The following is a 14,849-nucleotide window of genomic DNA, read 5'->3' as shown; positions in this document are numbered from 1 at the left end:
ACAATAAGTACCCCTTAAAAAGTACAGGGGTGATTATGTGCTTACCAGCATCTGGCAGTCTTTCTATCAGATCCATGAATTCTTTTTCTTTGATGCTGATTCCCATGTTTTCTAAAAGAGTGTCCAGCTTGTTGACATCAACACTGCCTTCTAAGTAAGGAACAGGAAAGGAATACAGTAAAATTGAATGTTTCTAAAACTGGACCATGAATTCACTGTGCTGTTATTATTCCTCTTTATCAAGCATGTATTTTATTACAATAAAAAAACTCACATATTTCTTAGTATTAAGATTTTCAAGATGAATACCAAAAACCCAGTTTTGTTCAGTTAATAAGAGAATAAAAATTCCTCTCAATTTTATGTTAGGATTTTGAAAAGCGAGAGCTAGAGATGACTGACATAATATTCTATAAAACAGGAGTTGTTTTTATTGTCTGTACTTTCAAATTATTTGCTTCTGTTTTTGACTGAAACCTTTATCTGACAGTGTTCATTCTTTACCTTTTGCTTTGTGTTTTTATTTTGTTTCTTTGGGGCTGAGTTAGGAAAATCCAAGAAAGTTTAACACTTTCTGCCAAATTTTAGTACAGGAAACTACTTGGTTTACTTGGTAAATTGCAGATCTACTTAAGAAAGCATAAATAAATACAATTACATAGGAAAGGATGATTCATATTTTAACAACACAAATAAAGGTTTCGGATTCAGTCTTTTCACTGTGCTTCTTACTCACGTTTGAGAGACTTTATGCCCTTCATCAACCTTTTTTGATACACTTTTCCATCAGCTATAAAAAATAGATATTTAAAATGGAGTCAGAAAGGTAGTACACATCTTTTAATTTCAGAAAGAAAGAATTTAGAAATCTTTGCATCAGGAACATTTCTTTTTTTAATTAATTACTTTACTTTTTTATTATGTTAATCACCATACATTACATCATTAGTTTTTGATGTAGTGTTCCATGATTCATTGTTTGCATATAACACCCAGTGCTCCATGCAGAATGTGCCCTCTTTAATACCCATCACCAGGCTAACCCATCCCCCCACCCTCCTCCCCTCTAGAACCCTCAGTTTGTTTTTCAGAGTCCATCGTCTCTCACGGTTCGTCTCCCCCTCCGACTTACTCCCCTTCATTCTTCTCCTCCGCAACAGGAACATTTTGAATGCAAATAGATAAATATATGAAATTGTTCACTCTCAGTGGTAAAGGAGTGAATTGCAAATCGTAATCATGAGATGCTCTTTTTTTTTCTGTATTGAGAATGTAGAGAAAATAACATCCTCAAATACTGTTTGTGGGAGTTCAAATTATAATATTCTGGAAGAAAATGTGAGAAAACAAACAAAATATCTTCCATTTTACAACTCTACTTAAAGGAATTTAATCTCAAAAAATTTTAGAATATTTGCAAAGATTTATCCACAAGGTTGCCAAATAAAAAAGGATATATATTCATACATGGAAAACTAGAAAAATATACATCAAAATTCTCATAGTAGTTATTGCTTTAAGTTGGGAATAGAGATAGTTTTATTTTCACTTATTTGCATTATCAAGGTTTCTATGATAAATACGCATGTTAACATTGTGAAGAGATAAGAAGTATAAGTAAATTAATATACACATAAATATTATCTACCAATCTATCATCTGCTGAGCACTAGAAGGAAGTGTACCAAAATACTAATAATGGCTATCTTTGGGTTATGGGATTAAAAAGAATTTTTAATAATTTTTTTGGTTTTATTTAAAACCAGGGCATTATGCTAAGTGAAATATGTTGGAGAGAGGAAGACTAATACTGTATGATATCACTTATATATGGATTCTAAAAATGCTGAACTCAGGGTGTGTGGGTAGCACTGTTGGTTGAGCATCCGACTGAGCCACCCAGGCACCCCAAAAACATAGCTTCTTGACATGAGTCTTGGCAATTATTTTTTTACATAGGGTTGTTTTATGTAAGATTGTAATTTTTCATTTATTTTTGATGTTTGTATCTTTTTTTAATGTTCAGTTAGCCAGCATATAGTACATCATTAGTTATTTATGTAGTGTTCAATGATTCATTAGATGCGTATTTTTTTAATCCTTTAGAATCTTAGATTTTTTTTATTATGTTATGTTAATCACCATACATTACATCATTAGTTTGTTTTTTTTTGATGTAGTGTTCCATGATTCATTGTTTGTGCATAACACCCAGTGCTCCACGCAGAATGTGCCCTCTTTAATACCCATCACCAGGCTAACCCATCCCCCCACCCCCCTCCCCTCTAGAACCCTCAGTTTGTTTTTCAGAGTCCATAGTCTCTCATGGTTCGTCTCCCCCTCCGATTTTACTCCTTTCATTCTTCCCTTCCTGCTATCTTCTTCTTCTTCTTTTTTTTTTAACATATAATGTATTATTATTTATTTCAGAGGTACAGGTCTATGATTCAACAGTCTTACACAATTCACAGCGCTCACCATTAGATGGGTACTAAGGAGGGCACTTGTAATGAGCACTGGGTGTTAAAATGCAACTATTTTGTAATTTTTCACATGTGGAAGTAGTTCCACAGAACTAGGCTTATAGCACCCATGAGACTTACCATTAAGTGGCAGTGTCTTCACTAAATTCAAACGTTCATTAGGTGTGAGCTCAATCCCCAAGTTTTCCAAAATACTTTCAAGTTTATTAGCATCAACTTTGCCTCCTTTGAAAGAAAAATGAATTATTGACACATGGCAATTTTAGGACATTATAATGATCCAAAATAATGAAAAATCTGGTTTAAAGAATGCCATCCTAACTTTCATATTCTCACATATTCCAATAGTGTTTAAGGATAATGAGGCAGAACCTATTCCTTGATTCTTCATAAAGAGTGGTCTCCTGACGGATTACAGGCAAGATGGCGGAGGAGTAGGAGACCTGGATTTCGTCTGGTCTCAGGAATTCAGCTGAATAGGGATCAAACCATTCTGAACACCTACAAACTCAATAGGAGATCGAAGAAGAGAGTAGCAACAACTCTCTGAACAGAGAAGCGACCACTTTCTGGAAGGTAGGACGTGCAGAGAAGTGAATCCGAGGCGGTATTTGGGAGGATAGACTGCGGGGGAGGGGGCCACCCTCGGCTGCTTCTGGCAAGTGCTAGAGCCGCGGAGCACAAAATCGGAACTTTTAAGAAGTCAGCTCCGCTGAGGGACGTCGCTCCAGTGGCTAAGCGGGGGGTGGAACCCTCGCGGGACAGTGTGGTCTCAGGACCCTCGGGGTCACAGAAAGACCGGGGGTGCCTGAGTGTGGAGAGCTCCCAGGTATCAGAGCGGGGAAGCCGGCTGCAGAGACGGAGCCGAGGCGCGGGCTCTCAGCTCGGGGTTGCCATAAACTCTGATCTGCGGCCCAGTCGGGCCACTGCTCCTCCAGCAGGGACCCAACAAGCGGCAGATCCGGGGAGACTCCCCTTCCTCCCCTGGGAGGAGTGGTGCGGGAGCGCACCGCAGGGATCTGCTGGGTTTGGAGACTCCACACGGGGTCGGGTGCCAGAGATAGAAACGCTCGGTCACAGGCCGGGTGAGCACGGAGTGCGGCCGGAGACCGGGGAGACGGGAGTGACTGCTTTTCTCTGGGGGCACACTGAGGAGTGGGGCCCCAAGTTCTCAGCTCCTCTGAGTGGAGATTGGGAGGCCACCATTTTCACCCTGGTCCTCCAAAGCTGTACCAGAGCTTGCAGGGAAAAAAAGCTCCTGAGAGCCAACCCGAGCAGCTTACTTAGCTGGGACCGACAAGGGTGGGGCAATTCCGCCTCCGGCAAAGACTTTTGGGAACCACGGCAACAGGCCCCTCCCCAAGAAGATCAGCACGAACAGCCAGCAAGCCAAGACCAAGTTTACCGATCAAGGAGAACCAGAGAACTCCAGTGCTAGGGGAATACTGCACATAGAATTCATGGCTTTTTTACCATAATTCATTAGTTTTTCAAAGTTAATTTTTTTAACTGTTTTTTTTTCTTTTTTTGAATTTTTCTTTTTCCCTTTTTCAACCAACATCTTATCAATCCCTTTTTTAAAAAAACATTTTTTATTTTTCATTTTTAGAGTCATATTTTATCCCTTCATAGTAGTTACCCTTATTTTTGGCATATATATATAAGTTGTTCTCTCTTTAAAATTTTGAGATACAGTTTCTTCTAACAGATGAAAATATACCCTAAATCACTAGTGTATGGCTTTGTTCTAGTCTCCTGCCTGATCACATTCTCTCCCTTTTTTTTTTTTAAATCTTCTTCTTTCTTTTTTCAAACAACTTCTTATCTTATCAATTCCTTTTATAAAATCTTTTATAATTTTCATCTTTACAGTCATCTGCCATCCCTTCATTGTATCAACCCTTATTTTGTACATATATAAGTCTTTCTTCCTTTAAAATTTTAGGAGGCACTTTTTTCTAACAGACCAAAATACGCCCAAAATCTAGTGTGTGGCACTGATCTATACACTAGCCTGATCATATTTGATCATATTCTGTTTTTTTTTTGTATTGTTCTGTTTTTGTTTTTTTTTTCTCTTTCTTTTCTCTTTCTTTTTTCTTTCTTTCCCTTTCTTTTCCCCTGGTTTCAGGTCTTTTCTGATTTGTACAGAGTATATTTGCTGGGGACGTTGTTAACCTGTTAGCATTTTGTTCTCTCATTCATCTATTTTCCTCTGGACAAAATGACAAGACGAAAAAAATCACCTCAGCAAAAAGAACAAGAGATAGTACCGTCAGCCAGGGACCTACTCAATACGGACATTAGTACTATGTCAGACCTAGAGTTCAGAATCATGACTTTAAAGATACTAGCTGGGCTTGAAAAAAGTGTGGAAGTTATTAGAGAAACCTTTCTGGAGAAATAAAAGAACTAAAATCTAACCAAGTCGAAATCAAAAAGGCTATTAATGAGGTGCAATAAAAAATGGGGGCACTAACTACTAGGATAAATGAGGCAGAAGAGAGAATCAGCGATATAGAAGACCAAATGATGGAAAGTAAAGAGGCTGAGAAAAAGAGAGAGAAACAACCACAGGATCACGAGAGCAGAATTCGAGAGATAAGCAATACGATAAGACGAAACAACATTAGAATAATTGGGATCCCAGAAGAAGAAGAAAGAGAGAGAGGGGCAGAAGGTATATTGGAGCAAATAATAGCAGAGAACTTCCCTAATGTGGGGAAGGAAACAGGCATCAAAATCCAGGAGGCACAGAGAAACCCTCTCAAAATCAATAAAAATAGGTCAACACCCCGACATCTAATGTAAAACTTACGAGTCTCAGAGACAAAGAGAAAATCCTGAAAGCAGCTCGGGAGAAGAGATATGTAACCTACAATGGTAGAAACATTAGATTGGCAACAGACCTATCCACAGAGACCTGGCAGGCCAGAAAGGACTGGCATGATATCTTCAGAGCACTAAACGAGAAATATATGCAGCCAAGAATACTATATCCAGCTAGGCTGTCATTGAAAATAGAAGGAGAGATAAAAAGGTTCCAGGACAAACAAAAACTACAGGAATTTGCAAACACGAAACCAGCCCTCCAAGAAATGTTGAAAGGGGTCCTCTAAGCAAAGAGAGAGCCTAAAAGCAGCATAGATCAGAAAGGAACAGAGACAATATACAGTCACAGTCACCTTACAGGCAATACAATGGCACTAAATTCATACCTTTCAATACTTACCCTGAATGTAAATGAGCTAAATGCCCCAATCAAAAGACACAGGCTATCAGATTGGATTAAAAAACAAGACCCATCAATATGCTGTCTGCAAGAGACTCATTTTAGACCCAAAGACACCCCCAGATTGAAAGTGAGGGGGTGGAAAACCATTTACCATGCTAATGGACACCAAAAGAGAACTGGGTTGGCAATCCTTATATCAGACAAATTAGATTTTAAAACAAAGACTACAATAAGAGATGAGGAAGGACACTATATCCTACTTAAAGGGTCTATCCACCAAGAAGCTCTAACAATTGTAAATATCTATGCCCCTAACATGGGAGCAGCCAATTATACAAGGCAATTAATAACAAAAGCAAAGAAACACATTGACAACAATACAATAATAGTGGGGGACTTTAACACCCCCCTGACTGAAATGGACAGATCATCTAAGCAAAAGATCAACAAGGAAATAAAGACTTTAAATGACGAACTGGACCAAATGGACTTCACAGACATATTCAGAACATTCCATCCCAAAGCAACGGAATTCACATTCTTCTCTAGTGCCCATGGAACATTCTCCAGAATAGATCACATCCTAGGTCACAAATCAGGTCTCAACCGGTACCAAAAGATTGGGATTATTCCCTGCATATTTTCAGACAGCAATGCTTTGAAACTAGAACTCAATCACAAGAGGAAAGTCGGAAAGAACTCAAATACATGGAGGCTAACAAGCATCCTACTAAAGAATGAATGGGTCAACCAAGAAATTAAAGAATAATTAAAAAAATTCATGGAAACCAATGAAAATGAAAACACACCTGTTCAAAATCTTGGGATGCAGCAAAGGCAGTCCTGAAAGGAAAGTATATAGCAATACAAGCCTTTCTCAAGAAACAAGAAAGGTCTCAAATACACAACCTAACCCTACACCTAAAGGAGCTGGAGAAAGAAGAGCAAATAAAGCCTAAACCCAGCAGGAGAGAGAAATAATAAAGATCAGAGCAGAAATCAATGAAATAGAAACCAAAAGAACAGTAGAACAGAACAACGAAACTAGGAGCTGGTTCTTTGAAAGAATTAACAAGATTGATAAACCCCTGGCCAGACTGATCAAAAAGAAAAGTTAGAAATGACCCAAATCAACAAAATCATGAAGAGGAGAGATCAGAACCAACACCAAACACATAGAAACAATTATAAGAAGATATTATGAGCAACTCTATGCCAGCAAATTAGATAACCTGGAAGAAATGGATGCATTCCTAGAGATGTATCAACTACCAAAATTGAACCAGGAAGAAATAGAAAACCTGAACAGACCTATAACCACTAAGGAAATTGAAGCAGTCATCAAAAATCTCCCAACAAACAAAAGCCCAGGGCCAGATGGCTTCCCAGGGGAATTCTATCAGACATTTAAAGAAGAATTAATACCTATTCTCCTGAAACTGTTCCAAAAAATAGAAATGGAAGAAAACTTCCAAACTCATTTTATGAGGCCCCCATTACCTTGATCACAAAACCAAACAAAGACCCCATCAAAAAAGAGAATTACAGAGCAATATCCTTGATGAACATGGATGCAAAAATTCTCACCAAAATACTAGCCAATAGGATCCAACAGTACATTAAAAGGATTATTCACCATGACCAAGTGGGATTTATCCCTGGGCTGCAAGGCTGGTTCAACATCCACAAATCAATCAACGTGATACAATACATTAACAAAAGAAAGAACAAGAATCTTATGATCCTCTCAATAGATGCAGAAAAAGCATTTGACAAAGTAGATTCCTTTCTTGATCAAAACTCTTCAGAGTATAGGGATAGAGGGTACATACCTCAATATCATAAAAGCCATCTACGAAAAACCTACAGCGAATATCATTCTCAATGGGGAAAAGCTGAGAGCTTTTCCCCTAAGGTCAGGAACGCGGCAGGGATGTCCACTATCACCACTGCTATTCAACATAGTATTAGAAGTCCTAGCCACAGCAATCAGACAACAAAAAGAAATCAAAGGCATCCAAATCAGCAAAGAGGAAGTCAAACTCTCACTCTTTGCAGATGATATGATACTGTATGTGGAAAACCCAAAAGACTCCACCTCAAAACTGCTAGAACTCATACAGGAATTCAGTCAAGTAGCAGGCTATAAAATCAATGCATAGAAATCAGTGGCATTCCTATACACCAACAACAAGACAGAAGAGAGACATATCAAGGAGTCGATCCCATTTACAATTGCACCCAAAACCATAAGATACCTAGGAATAAATTTAACCAAAGAGGCAAAGGATCTGTACTCAGAAAACTATAAGACACTCATGAAAGAAATTGAAGAAGACACAAAGAAATGGAAAAACGTTCCATGCTCATGGATCGGAAGAACAAACATTGTGAAGATGTCAATGCTACCTAGAGCAATCTACACATTCAATGCAATCCCCATCAAAATACCATCCACTGTTTTCAAAGAAATGGAACAAATAATCCTAAAATTTGTATGGAACCAGAAGAGACCCCGAATAGCCAGAGGAATCTTGAAAAAGAAAAGCAAAGCTGGCGGCATCACAATTCCGGACTTCCAGCTCTATTACAAAGCTGTCATCATCGAGACAGTATGGTACTGGCACAAAAACAGACACATAGATCAATGGAACAGAATCGAGAGCCCAGAAATGGACCCTCAACTCTATGGTCAACTTATCTTTGAGAAAGCAGGAAAGAATGTCCAATGGCAAAAAGACAGTCTCTTCAACAAATGGTGTTGGGAAAATTGGACAGCCACATGCAGAGGAATGAAACTGGACCATTTCCTTATACCACACACAAAAATAGACTCCAAATTGTTGAAAGACCTAAATGTGAGACAGGAATCCCTCAAAATTCTAAAGGAGAACACAGGTAGCAACCTCTTCGACCTCAGCTGCAGCAACTTCTTCCTAGAAACATCGCCAAAGGCAAGGGAAGCAAGGGCAAAAATGAACTATTGGGATTTCATCAAGATCAAAAGCTTTTGCACAGCAAAAGAAACAGTCCACAAAACCAAAAGACAACTGACAGAATGGGAGAAGATATTTGCAAATGACATATCAGATAAAGGGCTAGTATCCAAAATCTATAAAGAACTTATCAAACTCAACACCCAAAGAACAAATAATCCAATCAAGAAATGGGCAGAAGACATGAACAGACGTTTTTCCAAAGAAGACATCCAAATGGCCAACAGACACATGAAAAAGTGCTCAACATTGCTCGGCATCAGGGAAATCCAAATCAAAACCTCAATGAGATACCACCTCACACCAGTCAGAATGGCTAAAATTAACAAGTCAGGAAACGACAGATGTTGGAGGGGATGCGGAGAAAGGGGAACCCTCCTACACTGTTGTTGGGAATGCAAGCTGGTGCAACCACTCTGGAAAACAGTATGGAGGTTCCTCAAACAGTTGAAAATAGAGCTACCATACAATCTAGCAATTGCACTACTGGGTATTTACCCCAAAGATACAAATGTAGGGATCCGAAGGGGTACGTGCACCCCGATGTTTACAGCAGCAATGTCCACAATAGCCAAATTGTGGAAAAAGCCAAGATGTCCATCGACAGATGAATGGATAAAGAAGAAGTGGTATATATACAGAATGGAATATTATGCAGCCATCAAAAGGAATGAGATCTTGCCATTTGCAACCACATGGATGGAACTGGAGGGTGTTATGCTGAGTGAAATAAGTCAATCAGAGAAAGACATGTATCATATGACCTCACTGATATGAGGAATTCTTAATCTCAGGAAACAAATTCAGTGTTGCTGGAGTGGTGGGGGGTGGGAGGGATGGGGTGGCTGGGTGATAGACATTGGGGAAGGTATGTGCTATGGTGAGCCCTGTGAATTGTGCAAGACTGTTGAATCACAGATCTGTACTTCTGAAACAAATAATGCAACATATGTTAAGAAAAAAGAAAAAGAAGAACATAGCAGGAGGGGTAGAATGAAGGGGAGTAAGTCGGATGGAGAGAAGAACTATGAGAGACGATGGACTCTGAAAAACAAACTGAGGGTTCTAGAGGGGAGGAGGGTGGGGGGATTGGTTAGCCTGGTGATGGGTATTAAAGAGGGTACATTCTGTGTGGAGCACTGTGTGTTATGCACAAACAATGAATCATGGAACACTACATCAAGAACTAATGATGTAATCTATGGTGATTAACATAATAATAAAAAAATTAAAAAAAAAACACGAGTGGTCTCCTAAGACTAATGGTAAGATATCATAGAAGAAAATCAGGTTATATATAATTGGCCAGCAATTTAGGATATCTAGTCTTTTTTACTTTTTAATACTGAATCATGTGATTATTATTTAAAGCAATCCTATCAACCTAATTTTCTAAAAATATTCCTTTTCCTATATTCTGTGCCTACCTACATTTGGTTATTTAAGCCAGCAGTTATTAATTCAAGCTTGTAGGAGCCTGCAGGTAAAAGAAATTAGTGAAACCAGCTGTGGTGAACTAGACAGCACATGCCTTGTCCAAAGAGAAAATACACCAGTTACTGTCGTGAGGGAATATATGGCCAGTGTTGCCAGATTTTACAAAACTTGATTGCAGGTTGGACTCAATTCATGGGTGGCCAATTTGTTAAATCTCTGATTTAAACACTGGTTAAGATCAGTATAACACTGGGAGAAACTACAGAAAATATAATTTATTACTTAAGCATCACCACTTATTTACTTAATTTTTTGAAGATTTTATTTATTTACTTGAGAGAGAGAGTGTGTGTGAGAGAGAGAGGGAGCACAAGTGGGGAGGAGGGGCAGAGGGAGAGGGAGAAGCAGACTCCCTGCCAAGCAGGGAGCCCAATGTTGTGCTCCATCCCAGGACCCCCAGATCATGACCTGAGCTAAAGGCAGATGCTCAACTGACCGGGCCACCCAGGCACCCTTCACCACTGATTTTTATAGCCAAATCCTAGATAATTCAAAATCAAAGGTACAAGTAAAGTTGAATATAAATATTTCATTAAAATATGTAAAATATCAACATTAATAAATTTATGATATATCAGGAAAACACTATGCAAGATTTAACATAGGGTTAGAATTTAATTCAAAATGTCTTAGTAATGTCTTACTCACCCGAAAAAGATTTTACTTCATTCATCAGCTTTTCTAGATCAACTTTACCTTTAACTGTAAGACAAGGAATAAATTGGATAGAAACATGACAGTGAGACCAAGAAAGTATGTTGCGTTGAGCAAAAAAACTTAGTAGTATTTATTTGCTCTAGAAAATTTAACCTTTTGCTGGTACATACTTTCAGTTATAAAGTAAGTCATGGGGATGTAATATACAATATGATGACTATAGTTAATATTAATAATATTTGAAAGTTGCTAAAGAGAGTAGATCTTAAAAGTTCTCATCACAACAGTGTAACTGTGTATAGTGATCGGTGTTAACTGTGGTGATCATTTTGAGAGATATATATATACACATACATATATATATTGCAGTATATATAAATATTGAATCATTTATGTTATATACCTGAACTAATATAATGTTACATGTCAATTATAACCTCAATATAAAAAATTATACCTCAATATAAAAAGTAGACGCTGGTTTCATACTACACACACACACACACACACACACACACACACACACACACGAAAACAACCTTTTGTTACATCCTTCATAAGAAGGTAGAAGGATGACAGCTTGAATGATAATAAGCATAATTATTTCCTGAATACAATTAATATTCCAGCATTTCCAATGTATTGTGCTCAGGGAAGAAAAATGGCTAATTCTTATCATTTACTTTCTGAAAACAGAAGTGCTTTTTCTCCCCCAGCAAAATAATACTCCATGTTGATGAGAAAAATCTAGCTACAACCTAGGAAACATGGTATAAAATGTAGTTAATCATAAATTCAACACACTTGTTTTTGAGTACCAGCAGAATGGCCAGAAAAGTGTATCAATTACCAATAATGTTGCTAATTCTGTGGTGAGAATTTCCTTATTCTTTGTCTATTAAAGTATTCCTAGCCACTAATAACTTCGATACCAACTACAGGTCAGGGCAAAATGGAAAATGTGTGTTGGTTTACCTGGACTATTTTAGTTAACCAAGCCTATCATGAAAAAGAGATGGGATCCTTGGAGGGGATTAGAATTTTTATTTTTTATTAATTTTTATTTTTTTATTATTTATTTATTTTTTTAAAAGATTTTTTATTTATTCATTTGTCAGAGAGAGAGAGAGAGAGAGCACAAGCAGAGGGAGAAGCAGACTCCCTGCTGAGCAAGGAGCCTGAAGCGGGACTCGATCCCAGGACCCCGGGATCATGACCTGAGCTGAAGGCAGATGCTTAACCGACTGAGCCACCCAGGCATCCCGGGGATTAGAATTTTTAGGCCTGTCTTTGTACATGGGTTGCTATGGTTGTCTGTTCATCCTCTTCTTTGTCCATCTGGTTTATTACTGGGAAAATTCTTTTTTTTTTTTTGTAGTTTCCATTTTTTTTATTATGTTCAGTTGGCCAACATATAGTTTTTGACGTAGTGTTCAGTGATTCATTAGTTGCATATAACACCCTGTGCTCATCACCACACATGCCCTCCTTAATACCCATCACCTGGTTACCCCATCCCCCCACCCCCTCCCTCTGTAACCCTCAGTTTGGTTCCCAGATTCCAAAGTCTCTCATGGTTTGTCTCCTTCTCTGATTTCTTCCCATTCAGTTTTCCCTCCCTTCCCCTGTAGTCCTCCTCACTATTCCTTATGTTCCACATATGAGTGAAACCATATGTATGGTAATTGTCTTTCTCTGCTTGACTTATTTCACTTAGTATAATCCCCTCCAGCTCCATGTTGATGCAAATGGTGGGTATTCATCCTTTCTGATGGCTGAGTAATATTCCATTGTATATATGAATCACATCATTCTGACCCAAGATGAAAGGGCTCTCTGCCATAGGCCATCTAACTGGGGTGAGTTCTCTTTCATTAAAATATTCCAAGTTCATCTCAGCTGAGGAGGAATCTATTAGTAGGAATTAAGACATCTGTGTGACAAGGGAAATTTGTTTAAACCAAAGTTGATCATTTTCCTTTACTTATAATGTTATTCTTACTCTTTTGCATTTACTTTAATAAACATTTAGAAGAGCTTTTGTTAACATGGAGACTGGAGTATGGCTCCAGTCCCTTTTACTGCCATCTCAAAGCTGTTTCCCTTTTGAAATTCAAATGTTGATGGTTTTTCTAGGCTGCTGGGGCTATGTCAACACTCGGGCTCTGGTTGTGTCCTGGAGCCCAAGAATGGGCATGGGGTTCTTTCCGCCCTTAACGAGGGAAGCACCAGAGAGGTGTCAGAGCACAGGAACAGAACTGGAAAGCAGTAGATCCTGGGAAATGCTTGGCATTTAGAATCCTGAAGACCCTGATGAAGCTCAATCAAGGCCAGTATGAGGGCATTCCAATTCCTCTGACTCCTAAAAGACCAAGAAGGAATAAAACAGGTGGGCAGAGGGCGCCTGGGTGCCTCAGTCATTGAGCATCTGCCTTCGGCTCAGGTCATGATCCCAGGGTCCTGGGATCGAGTCCCGCATCGGGCTCCCTGCTCAGCAGGAGGCCTGCCTCTCCCTCTCCCACTCCCCCTGCTTGTGTTCCTGCTCTCGCTGTCTCTCTCTCTGTCAAATAAATAAATAAAATCTTAAAAAAACAAAACAAAAACAGGTGGGCAGAAACATTTATTTTCCTGAGGTGGTTAAAATACAGAGATGCCAGAACAGATGCTACCTTCTTTTCTGTAAGCTTGAAAACAATCTGTTATGTTATGGAATATGTAATATTAAGTGCTAAATAAAGAATCTTGAAATAGAAGGGAAATTATGTAAAAGAAATTTTAGGAGTTGTTTGTGAGAATTGAAAAAGTATAGTTGAGGAAGTAAAGACATTCCAAAGATCTCATGGTGGGGAGTAGGGGAAACGGTGGGAGGAATAAGAGTGTTCTAAAAGTTTCTGCTTATTGAGATTGTGGGGGTGGGGAGTGGGAGGAAGGGCTAAAGCTGAAATGAAATATCTGATGGGTAGAAGTATCTTGATGGAGAATAAAGCAGTATTTTGTTACCAGTAATAATTAAGTTATAGGTAAGTATGACAGTGAATGAGAAGAAAAGAAATGCAAGAATTAATGAAATGTGACCCTCCTCTGGAACTTCAAAGTTAATTAGGAAGAAAACAAATATAATGAATGGCAACTTAAACCAGTAATAATAAGCACAAGAAAAAAAGAGAAAACAATAGTAGAAAATGAATAATAAATATAAAGTGAGATAAAATAAATGCATATATCCAGTATTACACCAAATCTGAACAAACTGAAATTTCTCACTAAAAGAAGATTATCAGATGGGTTCCTTAAAAACCCAGCCATATGATGATTTCACAAAATACGTTTCAACTAAATGATAAAGAAGATTGAAAATAAAGGAGTGGGCAAAGATATGAGGCATATACAAGCAAAAAGAAACCGGTACTGGCAATTGTTAATATCAAAGTAAAACTTAAGAGTCAAATCAACAAAGAGATGTAGATAAAGAGGGACATCAAAAGGTATAGTTTATGAATATTATAACAGTCATAAACCTATAAAACAAAACTATTAGTAATTTAAGAAATTTTTTTAAGATTTATTTATTTATTTGAGAGAGTTGGGGGGAGGGGCAGAGGGAGAGAGAATCTCAAGCAGACTCCCTGCTGAGCATGGAGCCTGAGGTGGGGCTTGATCCCAGGAACCTGAGCTGAAATCAAAAGTCAGACACCCAACTGACTGGACCACCCAGGTGCCCCAAGAAGAATCTTATAAAAATTCAATTAAAGTCGGAGATCTTAACCCTCTTAATAGAAGATTTATTTTGGAGACAAAATAGAGGTAAAGACACAAAGGAATTGAATAATACTACTGATAAACTTGATTTCATAATATATATATATATATGTCTATGTGCCCTCTCTAGAGACTATAAATTATTTTTATATGCCTACAGATTTACAAAAATTGGTAAAGTACATGGCCATAATGAAAATTTTAACAAAAGAGAGATTCTTT

At 38.1% G+C, this 14,849-nt stretch overlaps 1 protein-coding gene across 1 annotated transcript in view; it reads right to left on the bottom strand.

Moving 5' to 3' along the window:
• Window positions 1–512: 512 nt before the first annotated feature.
• The window catches only part of EFCAB13 (EF-hand calcium binding domain 13), a 314,516-nt gene continuing 300,179 nt past the window's right edge, over window positions 513–14,849 (bottom strand). Inside the window, exons 90-93 of the mRNA XM_027568521.2 lie at window positions 10,860–10,913; window positions 2,604–2,708; window positions 737–790; window positions 513–626 (exon numbers count right to left, since the gene is read on the bottom strand). Coding sequence (XP_027424322.2) covers window positions 607–626; window positions 737–790; window positions 2,604–2,708; window positions 10,860–10,913 — 233 coding nt within the window. The 3' untranslated portion in view covers window positions 513–606. The remainder of the gene's footprint in view (window positions 627–736; window positions 791–2,603; window positions 2,709–10,859; window positions 10,914–14,849) is intronic.

The sequence above is a fragment of the Zalophus californianus genome, chromosome 16 (assembly GCF_009762305.2).
Source record: "Zalophus californianus isolate mZalCal1 chromosome 16, mZalCal1.pri.v2, whole genome shotgun sequence".
NCBI classification, from domain to species: Eukaryota; Metazoa; Chordata; class Mammalia; order Carnivora; family Otariidae; genus Zalophus; species Zalophus californianus.
The sequence above is the reverse complement of the archived record's forward strand: the minus strand, read 5'-3'. Positions and strand labels throughout refer to the sequence as shown.